This window comes from Haemorhous mexicanus, chromosome 10 (genome assembly GCF_027477595.1).
Source record: "Haemorhous mexicanus isolate bHaeMex1 chromosome 10, bHaeMex1.pri, whole genome shotgun sequence".
Taxonomy (NCBI): Eukaryota; Metazoa; Chordata; class Aves; order Passeriformes; family Fringillidae; genus Haemorhous; species Haemorhous mexicanus.
In genome coordinates this window covers 23,257,897-23,282,823 of record NC_082350.1, presented here as the reverse complement: position 1 = coordinate 23,282,823, position 24,927 = coordinate 23,257,897, and the positions used below count along the sequence as shown (strand labels likewise).

At 44.2% G+C, this 24,927-nt stretch overlaps 1 protein-coding gene across 4 annotated transcripts in view; it reads right to left on the bottom strand.

Moving 5' to 3' along the window:
* Nucleotides 1-18,829, bottom strand: part of GOLIM4 (golgi integral membrane protein 4) — a 29,759-nt gene extending 10,930 nt beyond the window's left edge. For 2 of the 4 annotated variants that reach the window (XM_059855820.1, XM_059855821.1), the window contains exons 1-6: nt 18,312-18,827; nt 6,363-6,437; nt 5,101-5,150; nt 4,032-4,085; nt 3,380-3,530; nt 2,131-2,213 (exon numbers count right to left, since the gene is read on the bottom strand). In XM_059855820.1, the coding sequence (XP_059711803.1) occupies nt 2,131-2,213; nt 3,380-3,530; nt 4,032-4,085; nt 5,101-5,150; nt 6,363-6,437; nt 18,312-18,498 (600 nt within the window). In that variant the 5' untranslated portion in view covers nt 18,499-18,827. Of the gene's footprint in view, nt 1-1,508; nt 1,593-2,130; nt 2,214-3,379; nt 3,531-4,031; nt 4,086-5,100; nt 5,151-6,362; nt 6,438-18,311 lie in introns of all 4 variants that reach the window. The other 2 variants (XM_059855818.1, XM_059855819.1) reach the window with 2 other exon arrangements.
* Nucleotides 18,830-24,927: the final 6,098 nt, after the last annotated feature.

Below are 24,927 nucleotides of genomic sequence, written 5' to 3'. Positions count from 1 at the left end.
CAGCTTAAAAGGTGCTGACACAGGCAGAAAACAGGGTTTATTAAAATGTATAATTAATCTGCCTGGCTGGAAAAAGCACTAAGACCAAAATGCTTGAAAGGTTTAGGTTAGTGCAGTATTGACTACTGGTGTTCAATGTCTAGAGTACACCCAGAAATAGAGGAATCATTTCAGGAGCTGGGAAAGAATCCCTAGGGGACTTTCTGCAGCTGGTTTGCAGGAGAAACCACATCAAAGTGTGAAATACCCTCTGTTCTCAAGGCATGTGCAACACCCTTCCCTGGAGGGTCCTCACAGGACAAATGTCACAGCCTGGCTGCAGACAGAGAGGCTTTGTGTGACACAGGCTTTCTAATTAAAGAACTGAATCAAAGCCAGGAGAGTGGGGAGCTTCCCTTTGGGTTTGGTGAACCTCAGATCAGACCCTCCACGTGGCCTTGTGGAATTTCAGATGTTATCAGCACACACCACACACAAACGTGGCCAGTGGGAGAAGAGCTCAAAATTAGCTGCCAGTGTGGGTTAGTACTGCAAATTATGATTCTTCAGATATTCAGCATATGAGGGACCTTCCTGATCTTTCCTGGTTTTTGAGTATCTCACACATATTGACAGGCACAACAAGCAGAACTGGGAAAAAAAATTCAATGCTTCTAATGCTGCTAACGATTTTGTGGACTGTGAAAATGCCTAAATGAAGGAAATCAGTCAGGAATAAAAATAACTTCACACTGCCTCATTGCCTTTCCCTCTGATCTTTCACCAAAACTCTTCCTCTGCTCCAACATCACTCCCACTTCCAGATTCCCTGTGGCCTCCACAGCTTGTACTGGCACAGCTGACTGAGTCTGCAACAGTTTGTGCTTCATGGATAGTTCACTTGAAAATGACATTTAAGGAACTTAATGCTGCTGGCTTGTCTAAAAACTAATCTGAGCTGCACCTGGAGTTTTCATTGGTACATGAATGAAGCATCTATGTTCTGCTGCTGCTGCACTGATGTGCATTTCCCAGAGCAGCCCCTGGATCCCTGTAGTGTCCAAGGCCAGGATGGACACGGGGCCTTGAAGCACCCTGGGGTGGTGGAAGGTGTCCCAGCCCATGGCAGGGGGGGCACTGGATGAGCTTTTTCCAGACCACTCTGGAAATCCATGAAAACTTCACAACCTCCCCAGCCACACACAAGAGATCTTACACCAGCACTCAGGGCTCAGAGATAAACGTGAAGGTCAGAGTGCAGGGTGCTCACAGCAGTTCCATCAGAAAGGACAGAGACAGAAAGGCACTGACAGCTCCCAGGGAAGCAGAGACTCTCTTGACAGGACCACATGCACTGCTGGGCTGGCCCCCAGCCTGCTCTGTCCCCTGAGCCCTCTGGGCAGCAGCCCCTGTGTGCCATGCACTCCGGGGTCCCCATGCCAGAGGCACATGCAGCACCCTGCAGCCAGGAGAGGTTTGGAGACAGATTTGGGAAGCTGAGAGCCAGCAGGAGCTGCTTTCCTTCTGACCTGAGCAGCAGCTAGTGCACTCTTGTGGTCTTCCAATGTCACCACAAGCTCGTTGTGCTGGGACAGTAAGTTCTTATGCTGTTGCTACACAAAAAGAAGAACATCACATATTTCACATAAAGTTCATTCTAAAGATCAGTTGGGGGGGGGTTGAACTAGGAAGGTAATTCAATTTATTTTGAAAAGAAAATCCTTAGCTGGAAGGATTTATTTATTTCACATGGAATGCATATTGAACAGGCAGAGGAAGCAAGCACACCAGGGAAGGCAATTTGGAGGCCAGGATGTGCATAACTAAAATAAAATTAAAAGTAGGGGTAGATGTTGATGAACATTAAAAAAAAAAGAGAGATGGAAAACATCAGGCATTGAGTTTTGCCAAAACCTGATTTTTGACTTGTAAAACCAAATCCTGATTTCTATACTAAACACTTTTTATTTTTTTTATGGGCATACACCTAAAGTGCAGGTGGCAAAAGACAAATCCAGTCCAGCCTATTCCTCTCCTTTTTCCCACATATCAGAAACTACAAGTCTACAGCACAGCCTGCTTTGGGCTTGGAAAAACTTGGGAAAATTTTTTCCTCATGATTTTGAAAGTGCTTCTCAGAGCAAGGCCTACCTTGACATCCTGCAGTTGGGTGTGAATGTCTTGGTGAGCTTTTCTCAGCTGCCTGTTCTCCTCCCGTAAGTTATACAGGGATTCTGTTGAAAAGAAATGAGAAGAAATACAGAGTTTTGTACTTGTAATACCAGGCTAAGCACTAAAATCAAGATTATAACACAATCTACATAAAATCCCACATGAGTGCTGTAGTAAAAATTAGGTAGAATAATTGTATGGTTTGCTTTTCTTACCTCTCTCCCCAGCCCAATTAAAAGCTTTCCATTTTCAAGCAGAAAATCATAACATTTGGTGAAATTTTGTATCAGTGCACCCAGCCTGCACCTGGAATTCTGCATCACTGCTCCTGCAGGGTGCTGCAGATGGCAAAATTCCCTCTGGAAATATGAATCCTGGAAAGGCAGAGAGGAAGGCACCCTCCCCTCTTTCCCCACATCACACCTGGTGAGTGAGAATTTTCTGCCACAGGACCCAGCTATTCCTTTGGAAGGGATGCCCAGATGGGTCCAAAAGCTTCTGGGATCAGGGACAGAGGCTTCTATTCCCACTTTTTACATGATGTTGATGTGGAGCCAACAAACAACCTCTGCCTGCAGTGCAGACAAACAGCTCCAGAACCAAGCCCTGGGTTAGGGACAGGTGGCAGAGAAGGCTCTGATGGACCCAGCCCCATTCTTCTGCTCCATGGAACTGTGTAATGAGGATGGAAGAGGCCTGAAAACTGCCCAGAATCTCCAACAGGAAACTGGATGCCGAGAGCAAAAACTGAATTCATCACCCAAGTGTACAGGTGCAATGTGCTCCAGAGGAGCTGGCACACACAGGGAAAAAGGAAGTATAAAATGTAAATAAAGTCACTTCAGAAAGAGGCACAATTACATCTCTGCTACCAGTGGCAAATATTCTTAGACTGCCTTTCAGTTACAAACAAGGAGGCAAACCTTTTTTCCCAGGTTTATACCAGTCTTAGAATTAAAAATTAAAGACTGACTCAACAACCTCTGACACTGGACAGGCTTTTAAGTGCTGGGTTTTTTGCTATTTCTGTGACCCAGACAGAAATACAGAACACATATGAACAGATTTCAGAGAGAGGCCTCAGAAAATCATCAATAAAATGGAACTTGTCAGGAGGCAGAAGATGCACAAACGACCTGTGAGTGAGAACAGAGAAAATGTCTCTGTCACACCACACAAAGCCAAACACCCAATTTCATGTGGGCAGCCAGACACAGGTTAAATTTACCCTTTAGCTTGGAGATCTCCTGCTCCTTTTCCTGCTGCAGCTGTAGGTATCTCTCCTTGTGATCACTGAATGTCCTGCTAAACTCCTCTCCCTGTTTTCGGTGATCTTCCTCAAGGTCAGCGTGCTGTTTCTTCAGTTCTTCGTGTTGACTCTGCAAATACCAAGTTGGGACACTGGAACAGCTCTGTATCTGCAGATCTGGCTAATATTGTCTTTGGCAATTTGTTTTGTAAGTGCAGATGAATAGGAAGCATTCATAACAGGAAGGTTATTATTCAAAGCATGCACATTGCAGCTCCTTCCAAACACAAAATGATCTCTGTGATGAGCAGGCTCCTCTTCCAGGGCTGTGTCACCTCACCCCAGAGCTGCACTGTCCCCCTGGGAGCTGCTGAATGTGTCTCAGAAAATCCCTACGTGCCAAACTACATGAGGGCTGATAAGTCAGCCTTTCCTACAAGTAATTGCACCTGATAAGATTAAATTACCCACTGGAAAGCCTGACTAGGAAAATCTGCAGGAAACCATCTTTTAACAGTCAGAGGAAGGCACTGTCCACACCCTGGCACTCTGCAGTGATGCCAGAAGCCAGCAGGCTGTGTCCCCCCAGCATAACCAGTTGCACAGGTGCTCTGCTGCCCCAGTCACCCACCTTCAGCATCTGGTGCTGCACGCTCAGGGCGCTGTATCTGCTGTTGGAGTCTTGCTGGAAAACAAAAGCACTCCTGTGAAACCCCCTGACACCCCTGAGCTCTGCACACACAGCTTTTGGGAGTCACCAGCCAAGGGAGGCAGCTCCCAAGGACACAAATCCTTCTCTCCCCTGGCTTTGGAGCTCCCCAGGACACAAATCCTTCTCTCCTTCGGCTTTGGAGCTCCCCAGGACACAAATCCTTCTCTCCTTCGGCTTTGGAGCTCCCCAGGACACAAATCCTTCTCTCCCCTGGCTTTGGAGCTCCCCAGGACACAAATCCTTCTCTCCCCTGGCTTTGGAGCTCCCCAGGACACAAATCCTTCTCTCCCCTGGCTTTGGAGCTCCCCAGGACACAAATCCTTCTCTCCCCTGGCTTTGGAGCTCCCCAGGACACAAATCCTTCTCTCCCCTGGCTTTGGAGCAGAGCAAGCTCTCACACTCTGCACCTACTACAGCAACAACCTATTTTAACTCCTGTTCCTCAGCTCCCAAACTGCTCCCCAGTTTCAACACGAAATAGCCATAAAATCCTAATTTACTTGCTTTATAAAGAGTTCTTTACAGGTTTCTGGGTCCTCTGCCAGATAGAGCTTTCCTTCTGGCACTTGGTATATGAAACAAAGTTTCTTGATGTCTTTATGCTTTCCAGTTCAAAGCCCATGTGTTAGAAAGCTGTCACTGTTATTTTCCCTGGGGGCCAAGCTACAAAAAGATTTCTAACACCTTCTTATTCCCCTTTCCCCTTAAATAAAACAACATTACGTTTGAACTACCATAATATAAACAGGGGATTATTTTCTAAATTAATTTTCTGGAGAGATGTTAGTATCTCCCACTATAGCTCAAATAATTAGGAATTGGAGAGCACTTATGAATGCAGAGTAGAACTGGGATAAGTGAGAGCTCTTTCAATTAGTATTTTGCAAGATCTCTTCCTTTGAACAGTCATAATTGCAAAGTATTTCCTTTTCCTTGCAACTCAAATAGCATCAGCTATTAAGAACTTGTACTAGGCATGATGACTTACCCTTCCTTTATTTAGTGTTTCCTGTGCTTCTAGTTTATAAACAAGAAAATCTGCAACATAAAAGGGAAAGTAATGATGAAAAAAAAACACCAGGAAGATGAGAATCTGTGCTTGAATAACTCGACTGTTGAGTACATAAATTCTCTTCAAGAGCTGAATATTCATGCAGAAACGATTTTCAAAGGATCTTTTTAAAAAAATGAAAATAAAAAGAAAAACAAAGTATGGAGAATTTGACAAAATGAGCAAATTCTTAAAGTGCACAAATTTTAAAAAAGTTTCATAAAATATTTTCACTTATAGTTTTCATACCATAGTGAGAGATGCAGAGTTCAGGCTCAACTCTACAGATGGGTAATTAAATCTGACACATGAACTCTCCCAGCAGAGGCCCAAGAGCATAATTCAAAAGGCAAAGGGCATTTATAAACTGTGTATTCTTGGAAATAATAAAACATTGCCTCATTTATTTCTTGACCTCTCTCTGTTTCCAGGGTTTGAAAAGGTGCCTCCCCTCGGGTAGCAGCAGGACCATTCTACACTAGATGGCACCAGAAACCCACCGAGACCTGCACGGTGAGAATCATTTCTCACTCCTTGTCAGCTCTGCTAAAGTCATATTTTTAATTCAGCAGCTGAGTCCTCAGTTTTAGGAAGAACACAGGCTCTACCCTGAAAATAGCAGTGAATTTAGAGGCTGGGGAAACTCAGAGGATTGAATCCTTCTGAACTTCCCCAGAAGGCACACAGAGGTGTAAGAAATGCAATTTGTGTTTGCCTCACCCACACCTAGAATTTGGTTTTAATCAGGAAAAGGTGTATAAGCATGTGCTCACCCTAAAGCACGTGTAAAAGTGCTCATTCCAAGTTCAATTCCCAGTTGATGGAATGCAGGAAAAGATCCCATGGTTTTGGTACAAGTTTTGAATTTTTGGCATGCCAGGACAGGATTTACACATGCTCCTACCCCACATACATGTTGGGGTTTTTATGTACATGGATACAAACATATTCTCTGTGTTTATTACTTCATGTTGCAGTCATCTGCAAATAGTATTAAAGAGATGACTGGTTTTAAAAAGATCTGATTAAAAAAGATTAAATAAAAAAGAACCACTAGAAAGAGCAGCACAGCTCTGCCAAGTGGATCCTAAATGTATTGCCTATATATTACCCAACTGATTTAAAATTGAAGAAAAACCATTTGAAATTACTTTCTACTGTAATCAAGTTAAACGTCAAAGTGAAAAGTACATTTTTACCTTCCTTTGCTTTCTTATGTTCCAGCCTTTCCTTTTGCAGTGACTTTTCTAATCTTGACCGATGCTCATACACAACTGAAAAGAGAAATTTTGTTCACAATTCATCTCAAAAGTAACATACACACACCTCACCATCCACCCCAACACACCCAGGGAGTGTTGGCACAGAATGCACCAGGAAAATACAAGTGGAATGAGGTCATGGGATAAAGGGCTGTTTGCAACCCTTGTGACAGTAACTTTTTCCCTTTTTGCACCCCTTATCGATCCCAAATCCTGGGTTATTTGCATTGCTAACACAGAATGTGATAACCAGGTGCGGGATTTGTTTGTGAAGGCAGCCAGCTGTAGTGGAGCTACCAAAGCCTCTTTCCTTCTCAGGAATGCAGGGACATTTTCCACGTTTCCATCCTTCCCTGCCTTGTTTGCACAGAGACAAGGAAGTAAGACAGGGCAGCTCTGCTGCCAGAGGAATTCCTGGCAGCACAAGGAGGGAAGGGAGGTGCCCAGGGGCAGGACAGTTCCTGGAGGTGCAGCAGGGCACTGCTGCCTAGGCTGAGCCATGGGGAACCAGGGAGCCACCCTAAATTCTTCCAAAAACTGGGAATACAGTATTCCTCTGCACTCCCAAGGACCGTCCAAGCTGCCCATGCTTTCTTTGCAGACACCATCCCAAAATGGGGTTTACATTCATGACTTTGTTTGCTGTATCCAGGTGTGTTTAGGACATCCAATGTCCTCTGGCACAAAGTTCCCCATCTGGCTGCCAGTAAAGTAGGATTCATTCAGGCTGTGCTTTGGACATGGAGTTTGGGATGTGGCACATCAGTCCCTATTTACCCTTTCCTCACCTCTCATTATCTGACACAGCCAGGTTGCAGCAAAGATATCAATTAAAACTCACAATGTACAATTCTATGTGTTTAAGCTCAGTTTGCATTCTTTTAATGAGTTAATAATTTGTAATAAAACGAGTGATTTTGCCATCAAAACCAGGAAACTCATTTTCTGAGAACAAGCCATTGATGAATGCAAACCTTCAACAAGAAGCATCAAATAAAGATTTGTATCTTGGCAGCTACAGAAAACTCCTCTTGCACCTTAAAACATGTTCTTAATTCCACCAAGGTGCATTCAGCAGCCTTATCTATAAGTGTTTATGTTTTAGCTCTGAAGCTGGATTGCTAATCAATCCCTGGCACCTATCTCCACTTGCTAGTTATCTTCTAAAGTCAAGGGCATCAGTCAAGATGAGCCAATGTATCAACACCCTCTGGAAGGGAACAAGCAGGAATGAATATTCAAAAAGTCACCAGCAGGCTTGGAGAAGGGAAGAAAAAAAAAAAAAAAAAGACAGCACTACAAAGCATTACAGTGATGGTTTTATTTCAGCCCTGAAGGTGGTGAATGCTGAATTATTGTGCAAAAGGAACAGTGGCAGCAGAGCAGCTCAGGAGAGCAATGAAAATCCATAATGGGCTTCCCCTCCCATGCAATCAGGGTGGAACTGGGTTTCTGGCAGACACACGAAACCACAAATGGATTTGGAGGGAACATTTTCCATTCCACTTCTCCATCTGCAAGTGCACCTTCCACAGCTCCTGCTGCTGCTTTGACAAGTGCGTCTGTGGGGAGGAACCCTGCACAGCCAACCCACCACAGGGGCAGGAGGAAGGGGCAGAGAAGGCAGGATTTGGGTTTTAGGGACCGCTCAGCGCATCCCTGCCGAGCTCTGGGCTGCACCCTGCACCTGCAGGGTCTGACCACAGGCAGTGCAGCCCCTCCTCTACCTGCTGAGCAGCAATCCTTGGAACACTGGGTCAAAGCTGGAGAAGCCCTAAACAACCCCTGAGGTGACTAAAAAGGGCAAGGAGAAACCTCCTCCCTCACCTCTGCCCTCTGAGTTCAGTCACTGGTCAGCCTAGCACGCTCCCCTCTGATAAAAGTCCATAAAGTGCAATGCACTGAAGGTGTTGAGTAAAAATAATTATTAACAAAGCACAGCTCCCATGTTTCCTCACTTGCTCCTTTGGGGAGTAGGTTTTTTAAATACATACTGGAGTTAATCTCCCATAAATTTGAATTATTTCCACCAGTTAGGAAATTTAACATAAAACAGACTTTCCTAGTCTTTATCTAAGGGGTTTGTTACTACAGAAGGAATTTCCCCTTCTTCATTGCCAACCTGGATATAAGATGTCTGAGCAAGAATCTGAAAGAAATAAATACACTGAAAAACAGGTTTTATAGAAAAGTCCACCCCAGTAGGGAGTGGAACCTATATAAGGAATCTGACAAAATCCCACAGCTGGGATGCACAAATCATTTTTCCTAGGGTAAGCTTTTAATTTTGCACTGATCTTCTCACAAATAATTGAACTTTATTTCTACATTATATTTAACAGAATGGTAAAAAGGGGGGGGAAATGTTGTCATTTAATGGCTAATAGGCACTATTCCAAAGCTGGAATTACTGCAGGTGTCAGCTTAATTCTTGAAATTACCTATAGAATGCAACCTACACAAATGAACAAAGACCCACAAACTCTCAGAGCCCAGAAACTCAACTGTTAACCTCACAGATCAATAAAAGACCTTTCACCTTCAACAAGGAAACACTGAAACTCCTGGAGAACACCCCAATAAAATCAAGTCCTCAAGGTTTTCCCCATAAAGAAAAGGAAGTGAGGGAGCAGGGAGGTGTGGAATGCCCTGCACGTTCCCAGATTGCACCACTTCCACCAGTGCAGAGCGTTAATTACAACACAGGAGTCAGGGAGGTGATGAAATTGAGATTATTTAACAGTCAACGTTCCTTCTCTTCTCTTTGCTCTGCTCCTCTAAGCAATAAAGCTGTTATTAAGCAAAATAAGCCATTACTGTACATTTAAAAGAAAGCATTTCTTACATTATCAGAAATTTTGTGACTGTGTTACTTTAATCACTTGGTCTGTGAGATGGATTATCCAGAGTCTAAAATGCCACAGCTCCCTGGAAAATCAGGATTACATTGGGATTTAAATATACATGATACAAGAAATTTTACTAATTTCAACATGAGTGCTTGTTACACAGTTCTGAAATCTTTCTCTTACAGCTTACAGTAGTATCTTTCATTTAAAACCAGCAGATTTCAGTAGTCTTGGCAACACTCAGTGTTGTTTTCCCTCACACTGTGGCAGAGTTGAACTGAGCCAGCAGCATGGGGTAAACCACCCTGGCACCTCTCTGGTGACACTGTGAAGGTCTGCAGAACACAGACTTGCTATAAAAATAGTTAATTCCTCATTCTTATCCCTGCCAATAGAACCATTTCAAATGTGAACCCATGGAAAAAGCCTTTCTGCTGAGAATAAAGCATTTCCACGAGTCAAAGAGGAATCCCTTCAATATGGGGTGCAGGATAAATTCTCTAATCCAATGACAATAATTACAATTTTGACCTCAGATGACATCTCATGACTCCTCTGACACACTTCATGCTGGGAGGAGATATTATTAATATAACAAGGCCTGCTCCCCAAGCTTCCAGCCCTGGATTTCAATCAGTGAATCTGCTTTCAAACAACATCCACTGATTTCACTACTGATAATCTTATCAGGAACAGCTTATCAAACTGCAGCAGCAGGATTCCTCACCACAGGACAAGCCATGCTGGCCTCAGTATCACAGTCTGAGCTCCATCTATTTCACAGACTCAACTGAGGGTTTAGCAATAAATGGATATTTCAGTGACCCTGCAAATATCTTGGAAAAAATGGAAGTACTCCCACAATAAAGACTAGGAAATCTCTGTTTTAAGTACAGAGCAAGAAAACAACGTTACAAAAAAAATTTATTTATCATAGAATGGTTTGGCTTGGAAGGAACCTTAAAGCTCAGCTTGTTCCATCCCCCTGCCATCGGCAGGGAAACCTTCACTTCCACTAGACCAGGCTGCTCCAAGCCACAATATTTACAATATATTGAACAACATATGATATAAACAATATATAAACAACATAATATATAAATTTAATCATTTACGTCCTTGAAGTTTTCTGGTTTGAATTTACACAAAAAAGGACAGAAATAGAGACCAAGGTAAGGTGAAACTGATTGTGTGTGAGGCTTCACAGTGGAACATCCAGGAAGGGATGGACTGCTCTCATTTTGCTCTCTGCAAACCACAGCTTGCACTATGTGGACTATGAGAATTACCTTGGCTTCCAAACAAACTCCTACACTTTGCAATTTACTCACATGATCAATAATGGTTTTGTCTAATTACAGCCAGTCATGTCAAATTCCTCCTGGATAACCACACCATGCATTGGCAGTTGTGCTTTTAAAAATGACCCCGGCTTCGACTGAATTCCCTAAGCATTTATATTTTTCAGACTAGTAATAATTTGAAAAGTTTGTATTTAATATCTGGATCTTTACATTCAGGGGATATTTAAGAGAATGCAGAATATGCTTTCAGACATCATGAAAAATGAGCTATCAATTAAAATAAACCTGGTCCTCTGACTTACTCGGTATTCCAGGAAGAAGTTCCAACTAAAAAGTTCCAGTAAGCAATTCTAGTTTTGCCTTCCCTGCAGTTCTGAAAAATGGGAAATGCTGGAGAATTTGGCACATTAATGCACCCCAGAAACACACACTTGTACTTCTAGGAGATCATTGTGGCCTCTATTCGATTGTAAGGATGACAGGAAAATTAATTTTTAAACTGGAGCAAACATCTACATTTAATAGAATCCTTTTACTGCAGCCTGCCTCACACACTGCCTTACTTAGAAGTCAATAACACCTCTAGGAAACAACAGATGTGAGGTAAGTTGGGACAGAAGGAAGGATTTCTCATGTTTAAAGAGTAAACTGCAATAGCTGCTGCTAAAAATAAGTTGGAGAAGGGGTATTAAATGTGATTAAATATTTAATCCCTTACAGATAGGCTTCAGACCTGACTTTTATCAGGAAGGAGATCATGTTTCCAAAAATGATTTCCAGTGCACTCCACAAAAGGTTTCTTCCAACCCTTGGTACCACGGGTGGGATCAGCTGCTTTTCTATACACCAGTAGATGATAAAGGACTTGGGGTGTTTTTTGGAGTGATGATAAATGCAAATAGTTGAAACAAAACCTGTGTAGTGATTTTAGACTAAAACTAGCAGAACAACACATAAACATTGATCAAAGCTGCAGAGACAACAGTTTTCTTCTCACATCACCTCTGAATCTCTGGGTCTGCTCAACCCTCAGCTCCAGGAAACAAGGGCCTGTGCTTTCTCTCAAAAAGTCTTTTACACTTTGTTCAGCTTTATGAAGGGTTAGTGATTATATCTACATGGTGTCAGGATGTACATAAATATCTATACTGAGGAATTAGTACAGCTTGAAGAAAAAAGCCCAATCTGTAGATGCACAAACTGCATCCAGAAATCAAGAGTTTGAGGTAGTGATTCATTTTTTGACTGAAAATGGCTTAATTGAGTGTGGTGGTGTGGATTGGAGCAGGCTCCTTACTCTACCCTCCAGGAGGCTCAGGCAGGCCATACTTCTCTCATCAGGTCTCTAATTAAACCCTGGAAATGACTGCCAAACTCTGGGATCTGAATCACCTCAGGAAAATAAGATAGCAGCTAATTTCAGGTACTTTAGGGCAGAGGACAAGGTGGAACAATTGCAGTTTCTTTTACTGATTAATTAAAAATACAAAGTAGAACATCTCAGGAGGTTTGGGTGACCACAAAAAAGACCAGAAGTGCATCCAGCTCACAAGACCCTTCCTTAAACAAGGACAGGATCCAAACAGGTTGAATTCCTCAAGAGCTCACTACAGGTTCTGACATGACTAGAAATTCACACCCCTGAATCCTGAAAATCCCAAGAAAAATCACCCAACAAAAGATTCAGCTTTAATTACTTGTTCTGTAGAGCTCATTTTTTCCAGTAATCTGATTTGTTTAGCTTTCAAACCTCAATGCAGCACCTGACTTTCAGCAGGGCAGATTAAATGACTTTTTCCCTGCAAGGATCCCATTCCAAAAGGAGCAAAGTGAACTCTGTTAGCCACAAATTGCTGGCAATATCCTCAGCAGCACCTCAGAGATGCTATAATGGGCACTGACATCTCTGAGAGAGTGGAAACCTTACTCATAAGTTGCCCCACCCAAACTCACAGGCTGACAAGCAAACAGCCAGCCCAGTGAGACAATGTGCTTGGAACATCATTTTTAAGGCTCAGCAATTCAGTCAGGCAGGAATATGAGTGTCCAAGAAGCCAGAATGCAAACTTACTACCATCAACCCATCCTGCCTCCCTCCTGCTGTCCCAGCTCTGAAGTGCCCACTCAGCTCCACCACTGACAAGCTTTAGGAGGCTTAAACCAATCAGTAACAAATATCTGATATTTTGCATCACGTTGGCTACCAGGTCTTGTGTCAAAGTGGGAGGGGGAACACCAAAGCCCAGGGAACAAACCCACCCCATTACCTCATTCTGCTCAAAACTCCTGCAGGCTGCCCTGTGATCCTCAGCCAGGCCCCAGCTGGGGTGCAGAGGGAATGCTGCAGCTCTGGTTATCCAGGATTTATCTTGGAACTGGTGTGTCCACAAGGAAAGAGCACTTGGGCATGGCTTACATATAAATATGGGCACGTGCTCAATTTATCTTTCGAGTCAGAATTCAGCTGCTGGACATGGAAATTCTGTATTGGACCTGGAAACATACTTCCCTGACTTTACTGATCTGAACAGAGCTCCAGCACCTTTTCTGTACTTGAGTAAGAGCTGGATAATTCCAGATAACCCAAAATCTTGAGGGTGAGCTGCAAAACAGACACATAGCTATCTAGTTTATACATACTTATATGTACATGCAAATGCATATATATATATATATATATATATATATATATATATATATATATACACATATATACATATATACACATGACACCATATACCTCTTCCATACAAAAATTCTGCACAATTTCAATTATTTCATGTTAAATATTTAGAATATTAAATATCAATTGAAAATGTGAATGGAGGTGAAAGAAAAATGTGAATGGAGGTTAAAAAAAAATGGAGCCAGGTGCTCAGAGGAGGTTACAAACCAAAGCTTTCCATTTCAGGCAGCCAGGCAGCAGAATCTGGGATGCTGCACTTGCCATTTCAGGGGAAGTACACACAGAACCAATCTCTCCTCTTACAGTGCTACCAGGGATCTCTCAGGCAGCAAGAAAACACTATCACAGTGCTGCAGTGTCATGTGCAACCTGAAAGTCACAGGAATGACAGGAATTCAGGATTCTGTTATTAGGAAGAGTAACCAAACACACAGGAGCTGCAGCAGATGCAGCTCTACTTGTCTGATGCCTGTGAAAAATAAGCCATTAAAAGTAGTGCTGGTTCTTCCCAGCCCTGCCAACTCAAGGTACAAGTTTAAGGCACTGTAAAAAAGGGATGCAATAGCGAAGTACACCCCGAACTGTGTGATGTCAGAGCACCTTTGGCATCTGTGCAGTTTGCATGCAGATATGATAAATATTAACCACTAAGGTGACACAGAACTGTGATCTAGAACTGCAGTGCATTGTGCAATTCCACACTCATAAAGCCACCACAGATCTGACCAACCCCAGCAGGGCACCCCCTGAGGGAGCCTTCTTTTAGGACAACTGGCACAACAGGCACAGAGCAATCTACATTTGCTTTAGAGCCATTGCCTCCTAGCACTGCATCAGAAACCTTTGAGGAAATCCACACCTTGGCCACAGCAGGGAAAACTCTCAAGCCCAGAGTCCCTGCTGGGGTGACTGCCAGGCTCACAGGACAGTCTCAGGCTGCACAGAGACTGCACAAAGCCATCAGACTGACAGGAAGAGCAGAAAAAAATAAGGTAGTAAAAGGCACTAACTGTAGGCTGTTATTAGGATTAGGGATTAAAACAGATTAAACAGATTAAAATAGTACACAAGGGGTTACTTAACACCCAGAGGATGAGAAGACAGAAGCTGCAAGGGCTAAAAAGGTGCCTGTAGATACTTTCAATCCTGCAACTCTCAGTGTGGTCCTGGTCTAGCAACTGAAGCCCATTCCTGTACAGCCAATAGTTCAAAACTTAGATTGACACAGTTCTAAAGGAGGCAAAAAGCATCAAGTTTTGCTTTTATCACTTTAAGAAGTACTAAGTAAGATTATCTCCATGTTTCAAATGTATATAGTGCTCAGAGAATGAGACTTTAAAATAATCAGCTTACTGGGAAGATCAGCTTCTCTATGAAAGACCTTATAGATAACAATGACTTCAGGTTTTCTCAGCAGTCAAAAAATTTTGTGTCATCTCTGAATTTGGCCCCTGGTATTCCCTTTGTGGATTACAAAAGCAGCCCTACTTTCTCCATGCCCAGCAGTACCTTGTTAGAGAAAAATACCAAACTTGGATATTCTTCTACAAAATCTTCTGCAAGGTGATCCTCTAAAGGGAGTAAGTTTAAGATCCCAGCCTCTCTAACCCAGTTATTGTGTTTCCCAGGTCTGCCCCCCTTCCCTTGGTACCCTGGGCTCATTCCAAGGGGCACAAACACTTCTCAGCAGAGTGGCTGAAGCTGTGAACACCAGGGAGAGCAGAACCCCCCAAACCCAGGGCCATGTGCAGCTCTCTGCAGATCAGGTGTGTGTGTTAAATGGTTCTGAGACTCCTCCTGATCCACTTCCCAGTGAGCTGTGCATTCTGCCTTGGTATTTTCCCACATATTCCCAGGAGATTGAGCCTCCTTCAGGTGTTGCTATGTTTGAGCAAAACAAGGCAATGAAAAAGATAAAAATCTAAGACAGCTGACTTTTCATGGAAAAACAGAAAGAACAGCTCATTCGGGCATGCAGAACTGGCAAGTACCAAAAAGAAGGTTGTTATTACCTACATTTTTGAAAAAAGCAATAAAACATGAAAAACAGTAGAGGGGACAGCAGGAAGTGAAGGGAGCTGCACTCTGAGCTACAGCTGAGATTTCAGATTTTGGGCAGACCAAAGGCATTCAGGTCCTAATTTGCCACTGTGTCCATAAACTCAGGAGTGTCCATGAACCTCAGGCATTTCTCAAATGGACTCAAGTTTCACTCACAAGCCCTGACAGGGGAGCTCCCAAGCTCCTCTGTATGCTATCAGGAAAGGAACTGCCTTTGTAGGCTGGAGCAGTCACAACAAAACCCTACACAAAGTCACACAACAGGTGATACCTCACTGCCCTCCAGAGATTCACTCCAGTCAGACTTCCAGGGGCACAACCAGCCTGTCACAATACAGCCTCAGCATTCTCAAAAACACCTCTTCTAGAAGTTGCCTTTTTATTTTTGTAGTTTACATTTAAACCTATAAAAGCCTCCTGATGAAATGGTTGTTCAGGAAACAGAAGTCCAAGGAATTCTTTTCTGCTCAGCTTTAAAGTCTCATCCAATCACCCAGGAGAGCTGTGAACATCAAGAAATCAATCCCTGCTGCTGCAGCACCCTCCTTTCCTTTAACTTTGCCCTTTAACTGGTTTATTTTTAAAATAGTTCAGGGTGCTTCCATCATATTTCAGGCCCCAAAGTTATCTCTAGTGCAGGATCTATAGAGAAACTGGTTATGCTGCATGGAAAAGATAAGCTGTGCTACTTTACCAATACAGTACTTTGATTTTATTGTTCTCATAAAGCAATAAACTCAAAGAATAATCTTTGGACAGCCAAGAGACATAGCTCAGACAGTCATAGAGGGGTTTTTCTGTTTGCTTTGTTTTTTTATTTTTTAATTTGGCAATAGGAACATTGTTGATTTAAAATCTAGGTTGTTTGAAATCAAAAGTTCAAAGTGCAGTCAGATGCACCTGCAAACTGGAATTGCTGTCAGCATTTTATATTGTTTCCAAGTCTCTTCCCTCCTATTGTTCCATAACAGTTAGACAGGACAAGTTCAGGAATGGGTTTGGAGGTGGATATCACCAGTCAGCTTGTGTCTCTCCAGGTGAGCTGAGCAGACTCTGAATTCTCTGTGTTCTCCTCACTAACAAACTCCTGCTGCAAAAATCCAGGTGACTGTGAAGGGGAGACCATTGCAGAAAGACAGGGAAGAAAAGTAAGTTTATTTTCCAGATCCTCTGGAGCCCTAAGGAATATAACTTCCCTTTACTTTAGTGGGAAATTAGGCAGCTAGGGGCTGCTGCTGCATTTAGTATTTCTCTGGCTCTCACCCTCTTTTAGGTCTCACAGCTACTTCCAGAACACAGGAAAATTTAAAGAACCATTTTTTTATTGTTACATTTTATTTTCCCTTGTATTCTGCAACTTAATTGCCAGTGATTATTTTTTTTAAACAGGGTTTACTGCTACCATACTTGGCATAGATAAATTCTCCTGCTTAATGGGCTTGATACACTGGCATGGATCCCAGAACCATGTGAGTTTATTGCATGGATCATCAAATCTATTAATGTTACCAGATCCTGGTCCATAGCTCACATTTCCCATTGATACACTGAAACAAGCAAGAGAATTACAGAAAATGCAGCTCCCACAATTGCCTGCTGCTCCCATGAACACGCCTGGATAGATGGTGGCTACTCAAAATCATGTTTCAAGTATGGGAAGTTTAAAATCAACAGTCCAGACCTCACATATCTGATCCAGAGAATCTCTCCTCTGTGGCAGGACAAAGTCTGTTGCACACTCCTCTTTGGCAAAGCCGGAGCAACAGAAAAAGCCAACTTGTCAAATTTTACCTTGAGAACAAGATGCTCCTGTGTCCTCTGTTGGCAAATGCACAGCCTAGAAAGAGTAGCCCTTTAGCCATCAGCCACACACCCCCTTCCCAGCCAAACCTTCACACCTTTTCTGTGACTCAAATGAAGGTTTCTGGCAAAGAGCTCCCTGGTATGACCTGGAAATGGCTTGAAATTGAAATACTAAGTAAGGGTGGTGTCAGCTGGTGACTGAACACGTTGAAGGAAGCAATCACTGTAAGAATCTAACAGCATAAACCCAACTCTGTGCTCTCTGCACACAAACTGTGTGCTGCCAGGCAGGCTTTGATGGATGCTTCCACAGGGAAAAGGATAGCTGAGGATCACCCTGAAGTTTAGTGCTGCCACAGCAGATCCCTCTGATTCTTCTTTCATGCTGTTTCGAGAAAGAAAACTTGAAAGTTGGCTCGGGGCTTTGTGCTGACCTGATAACCTTGCACTTGACAATCAGAGAGGTGCTGAGGTCTTTCACTCCCCAGACCATTGATGTTTCAGGTACATCCCTGCTGCTTTGCTTCTGATTTCTTGGCATGCAGATGTCAGACACAGACAACTTTTTGTGTTCAACTATAGGAGACCCACATCTGCTGCACCCTTAAACCAAGATACACAACGATCTGTATTTATGTGACACCTTTAAGCCAAGAAATTCAAAGTTATTCCAAAAGTAATAGAACAGCCTTATCCAAGTAACTTACTTGAACTTTACTTTTAAATCACCCTTTAAAACCACTTTATTCGAATACTCCTCTCCTCCATCCTGGAATTATTTAAGGTTTATGCTGCCCAGGAGCTGCAGACGGATGCTCAACATAAAACCCTGCAAGACAAGGGGGTTTTTGTAGGGGAAGCCCACAAAAATCCCAGACTGGACACAGTCTGCACTGCACGCCTGCCCTTCCCTTTTGTGCCAGGAATCACCAAGTGATGTGAAGTCCTTTGGGAATAAATAAAAGTAACTACGGGTTGTGCGAGAGCGAGAGGGCATGAGAGCTCTGCAGGGATCCATAACAACTCACCCTGACTTCGGCGGGGCAGGGAGACCCTACAACCCCACAGGCTGCAGGAGAAGGGGGAGAAGGAGAAAAACTTTGAGAGAGGCTGGACAGCCGGAGGAGGAGGGTGCTCTGCAAGCCTTGGGGAAGGGCAGCAGAGGCTCCTGCCGAGGGAGTACCTTGTAACTGAGCCGAGAGCGACTCCTGATGCTGCTGGTACTTGAGCGCCGTGGCCTCAGCCTTCCTCAGCTGGCCCTGCAGCTCGTAGTAGAGCATCGCCCCGTACAGGAACCCGAACACCACGGTCAGCAGCAGCAGCGTCTGGAAAATCCGCTTCTGTTTCCGGGAGCACATCCCGTTGCCCATGTCTCCGGCGGGGTCCCGAGGGCCCCCGCCCGTCACGGCTCAGCAGCGGGCGGGAGGCGGCGGCATCGGAGGCCCGGGAGGAGCAGGAGGAGGAGGAGGAAGAGGAGAAGGAGGAAGGGAAGGAGGGACGGCGGAGGCGGGGCCGGCCCAGCGTTTCAGCCCCTGGGCACGGCCGCGGCGCCCGGGGCGGTCCCTGCGATGCGGGCAGCAGCGGGGCTCATGCCGGGGATGCTCCGCGTCCCTGTGGCCGTGTGCCGGTCCCTGCGGCCGGCGGGGGCTGCGGGGAACAAAGGCGGGTCCCGGCCCCGCACTGACGTGTCCCCACTCGGCCGCGGCTCCCCCGCCGCGGGATCCCCGAAGGAAGTCCCGCTCCGGGCGCGGCCTCATTGGGTCGGGCCGCGGGGCTCTGCCCTCCCTCCGGAGCGCATTGGGTGCCCGCCGCGTCCGTCCGCAGCGGGCCGCGCTTCCCGCCCGCCCCTCCAGCCTCCGGCTTCAGCCCCTCAGTCCCTCATCCTTGCATACCCGCATCCCCCTCAGCCCCGCATCCCCTCAGCCCCGCATCCCCCTCAGCCCCGCATCCCCGCATGCCCTTCGTGCCGTCATCCCCTCAGCCCCGCATCCCCCTCAGCTCCGCATCCCCCGGTGCGGGGCCGCCTCTGGAACGGGGCTCATGCGGTGATGAGCGGGTCTGTGACCGCGGGGCTGTGACAGAGGGGGTGACACCGGAGCTGTGACAGAGAGGGTGACACCGGGGCTGTGGCAGCGGGGGTGACACCGGGGCTGTGGCAGCGGGGGTGACACCGGGGCTGTGACAGAGAGGGTGACACCGGGGCTGTGGCAGCGGGGGTGACACCGGGGCTGTGGCAGCGGGGGTGACACCGGGGCTGTGACAGAGAGGGTGACACCGGGGCTGTGGCAGAGGGGGTGACACCGGGGCTGTGACAGAGAGGGTGACACCGGGGCTGTGGCAGAGGGGGTGACACCGGGGCTGTGACAGAGAGGGTGACACCGGGGCTGTGGCAGAGGGGGTGACACGCAGCCCGTGCCCAGTGGCACCGCCGGGACCGTGTGGGACTCAGGGGCACGGGTAAGGCAAAGCCCCAAAGAGCTTCTTGTGGCCAAGCCCCTGAAGTGTTCGTGGAATCGCAGGATGGTTTGGGTTGGAAGGGACCTTAAAGATCACCCAGTGCCACCCCTGCCGTGGCAGCGACACCTTCCACTGTCCCAGGCTGCTCCAAGCCCTGTCCAGCCTGGCCTTGGGCACTGCCAGGGATTCCCAGCTTCTCTGGGAATTCCTTCCCAGCCTCTTCCCACCCTGACAAGGAAGAATTCCTCCCCAATATCCCATCTAAACGTACTCATCACTTTAATCTATTTTTTTGTAGCTTGTTGGCTGCACTTTGTCCTGCACTTTGATTGTCACAGCCTTCGTTGTCCTTGGCCTCTTCTTCCCCCAGAGCCCAGCCCAGGCCACTGGTGCATCTCAGGTCAGGCTCCCAAAAATGTGCCATCCTAATTCAGTGCTCCCAAATCCCCCTGTGGTGTTGAAAAACCTGTCACGTATACTTCATCAGCATTAATTCAGACTTAGCCTAAATACAGCTCCCTCTCCTCGTGTATTTTATTATAGGAGAAACAAAACCCAACCAACTCTCAAGCTAAACTAGAAAAATAAGCAAAAAAATCAAATTAATATGCCAAAGTTATTTTTTCCCTAAATATATTTAACTCATAAATCTGTGTTTTGCATAACCATTATTCTGGCCTTGATAGAAAAACAACATCAAAGAAGCTCAAGAAATTCTTATTCAAATATTCTGCATATTCCAGTAATTAATAGCAGTCAGTACCACAAGCTAATATGATTTCTACATGTATTTCAAATATCTGTTTGATATAGTGTCATTTAATGGAATCCCCTGCTCTCATTTGAGGACCAAAGTGTTTAAAATTATGAGTTAGAAGGAACTGTACTTGCTTTGAAACAGTGATGATTAAAAAAAACCAAAAAACAAACCTTTTTCCTTTTCTTTAGGAAGCTTCTTGGGGTAATCAAAGTTACATTTAAAATCTTTTCTTCCAACCATGAGTGTTTCAAGTTGAGCTATTTTCATGCTGGTTTAGAGTATCCATTTCTTTAACAAAAATATTTCCAGGAAGTTTCTTAGTATCACCCAAGCTCCAGCTCCCCTCCTTCTATCAAACTCCTTCTGAGCTGTCCTGTGCTTTTTTCATTTCCAGGCTCTCAGGCTGAGCTCTGCTGAGTAAAATGAGATAATTCTTTATTTTTGGACTGAGACTTTCCAATCACTGGGGGTGATTTATACTTCAGCATTACAGCTCTTCAAATGATTTAATTTTTTTGTGTTTCCACTTGTTGCTTACTTCACCACTCATAAAACCAGTCTGTGTCTTCAGTTTTGATTACTTTGCACTGGAGAACAATTGGCTGACATTTCAAAATGTTTAAAATGATAAAATGTAGATTTAAAAGGACACTGAACCCACAGTGTTATTTAATAGCTATTCCAAATACATTTAATTGATTATGGTGTAAATATACTTTAACTGCTAGTAGAAATTGGCAATATCATTAACAAATACTAGGGGAAAAAAAAAAAAGCAAATGACTATCTCATTTTGTTTAATCAAATATTACTTATATTCAGTAACTGCTGGTGATGGATCTCTTCAGCTCGTGTAAATTGTGATTCTCCGTGAACAAACCAATTAAAGTTGAAATGAGGAATTTATTGGGAGCAAGGGACTATTATGCAAAGCTATTAGGCAAATTTGAATTGGAAGTCCCAAAATAGAAAGGTTCGGACCTAAAAGAAGCTGCAATATATTAAAAAGCATTAAATTAGTTGCTGGGAGAGAAATGCAACTTGGCCTAATCTCTGGATATGTTACTGATCTAATCAGGAGAGATGAGGGATGGGTGGTTTCCAGCCTGGGGAGCTGGGAGGCTGCAGAGGGAATTGGTGGCAGGAATTCACACAGAGCCATTTGTCAGCTCTGCTTTCATTTCCTGGCCACAGGAGGCTTGTGCAACCCAGCTGCTGGGAGTTTGTGCTGCTCAGCCCCAGCCCTTGGCCACAGATTGGGCAATTCCATCAGATTAACCCAAGAATGTTGAGCAAAATGAAGTTCCTCTAAGTTGTGAGAAATGTATAAATTATAACCCTGGAAGTTCCATGTACTCAGACCTGGGTAACTGAGAGCCTGACCAGGGGAGAGATGTCAGAAAAATCCCTTTTCCTTTGGACACAGGTTCTCATCATCAACCACAAGATGTGGGAAGTGCACCCCTCTGTACTTTGGACACCACAGAACTACATCTTTTGGTTTGCTTGTTTCCTTTGTTTATTTTCCTCCTCATAAGATAATTTTCTTATATTTTCTGTCACTTTTTTTAACTAAACTCGATGCCACAATTATTACATCTCTAATAAAAATGACCATTTAACAGCTTTGAGTTTTTCCAGAATGCTGTAGTGAGCACAGCAGCTAAACAGATCAGGCAGCTGGTCTTTTATTTATTTTTACTTTATTTTAATCTCCCCAGTCAATGGATCAGGGATCCCAAGCGATGGAAATGCACAGGGCAGGTTGTCCCACACAAGTCACAGAACATTTCTTTGCCTGCCAGGAGTTAAGGAATGTCCTGGCAAGGCATCTGTTGTTACCTCTCCAGCTACAAAGTACATGCCAGCTGCAGATGTTTCACCTTTTTGTCCAGTGGCTAAAGCTTACTGCGACATACAAAGATTGTTTTAACATGCAGTGTCATCTCTTAGCGATCTGAGGCTGCAGGAATAAAAAGATTGGACTTGAAGAGGTGAATGCTCCTGGGAAAATTGAACCTACCCCTACTTGAGGGTCATAGTTTGTGATATTGGGGGAAATCAAGATTTTTATAGCTGAGCTATGTCTGAACGTCCAGCTTGAGTAATCAGCTGAACTCTGCTGATGTCCAGATTGGAGGTGAGAACAGGAGGGCTGTGTTTTAATATAGAAACTTCTGTGCTATTTAATATTCTGGGGGGAAAAAGAATCAAACATGAGGCATCCCAAACTGGACACTCCAAGGTTTCAGAGCTTTGACATTCATTTTTTGGTGCCCCCAGTTCTGCATGTGGAATAGAGGATGATGGTTGACTTCTACTTCATGGGTGCACATAAAGAAACCTTTTTGTAAATCCTCCAGCATTCATGGTAGGAATGGGGGTAAAACACTGGTGAGAAAATTTTGTGGGGGTACAAGGAGTAATTGTAACAATCTTCACTGAGAAATGTGAGAAATGTGTTCCTGGTGGAGATGGCTGAGGAGGCTACACTGGGACTTTATCTTGTTTCCTGACTTAAAACAGTCTTGTCATTTTACTGGCTCAAAACCATTATCCTTTGTGAATAATTCATGCAGGTAAGTAGATGCATTCAAATGTACAGCTGTCGTAGCAGGACTTGGAAGTAGTGGAGCTGTATTTGCCACAGAGCTACAAATTCCCTTTACTGCTTTAACAGGCAGGATGCACTTGGAATGGCCATAGATGACTTTGTGTCACTGCCATGCAGTCACCACAGCTGAAATTCAGTGCATTCCCTGCTGGAGCCATTAGCTGCCTGTCAAGGCAGAACAACTTCTAAGAAACACTGAAATCTGATCAGCCTTTTGCTGCAATCCCAAGGGAAAAAAAAAACCCTCCTCATGCCATTACATGCTCCATTGTTCTTAACATGACAGCTTCCATAAAAACAGTAGTAAACACTTAAAATAAAGAGTAGGATCCCATGTCTTTTAAACAGAGAATTGACTTTAAACAGTGGTCAGGTGATCCACCGGATGAAAAATTCACAATTCGAAACCCTCATTCCTGAGGAATAAAAAAAAATAATTATGATGGAGTGCTAATCTGGATATTCCTGGGTATTCTGGATATTTGAGCCTCTGGGCACTGATCTAACAGGACATTTTGTGCATTTTCACAGGGATCTGTTTGTATTTTGCTTCTGTGTGGTTTTTTGATGCTGCAGATCCCTCTGAACCAGTGGGTGAACTACAAACAGCAGCTCGGGCTGTCCAGAGGATGAGAGGATGAACAACTGCACATCAAAGCCCTGGGGCTGTGCCTGCAGCCAGGTGGGAATGGGAGGGAAAAATCCCAAATGGGAGGAAAAATCCCTGGCTCCTGGGGGAGCACTAGGCAGGTGTGAGGACAGGGGAGCCTGGTGGGTTCTCGGTGCCTGGAGTGTTGGGGCATTCTCTGTCCTGTCTGCAAGGGAAGGGGCTGCCCCACATTGCTGTTCCAAAGGACAGCAGTTGCATTCTGCTTTTTATGAGTTAGAGGAAACTGTTGATCTTGGGAAGGCTGACTGCAGACGTTGTTTCTCTCTCATACACAGGATAATCTCCAGTGATTACTTTTTCCTCGTGCATTTCCTGTTGGGCTGTCCAGAGGCCATGGCAGATGCAGGAGTAAATAGGTCAGTGAATTTTGAATTATTCCATCCCTGCTTTTTCCAGTCTTGTCACACTTACCCATTTTTTTTTCAGTCTTTGTTTTTCCAGCACCTGAATAAAAGCCAGAGTCTGATATCCCACAGCTGTAAAGCTGCCTGGCCTTCCAGCAATCCCATCTTCATAATTGTTTACATTATCATTGCTCTGTAAGATAGAGAGTGATGAACTAATGTACATTCCTTGATGTTTATGTCTGGGATGTCCTTGTGACTTTTAAAGGATCTAAAATGGAGACTTTCAAATGGAGTTTGGAAACTCTTACTTTGTCAAGTTAATTTGAGGAGAGAAAAACAACCACTCAGGAATTTATGTTTAAAATCTGAAGAAATGTAGATAAAAGAATTTTAAATGAGCTTAAAATGAACTCAGGACTTCAACAGCCATATCCACATTCATTTTCAAGGGACTGTTATCTCTGCTAATGATATTATCATGGCCTGGCAGACCCAGGAACAGAAGCTATTTATCCAGTCAATTACAGGGTTATCCTCAAATAGTAGTTTTAATTTAATTTGAGTTATTGACTTCTAGATTCTTGCTGTTCACCGGGAAAATGTGTGCAGGCTTTTTTCCCAAAACATAACTATCTTTCCTGATTGTTAGTCTTGGAAGGGCTTTGCTGTTACATTACCATCTAAAATTAGTTCCAGTCCAAAGGAATTCTACATATTTGTTTGGGAACGTATAAGAGTATGGAGGAGTGGACAAAAGGGCTGAATTTGAGAAAGACCTGCTGAAAAACTTCAGTCTCTTCTGCAAGATATCCAAAATTACTTCAGTCCTATTAGTGAGAATTACTCTTGACTACTTCCTGTTGAAAGAACTACTGTGTTTTATTTGCTACCAAAGCCTCATTTGAGGCATTCTCTTATTTCCTGGAAGATGAATGGCTGCTGGCAGCTCTC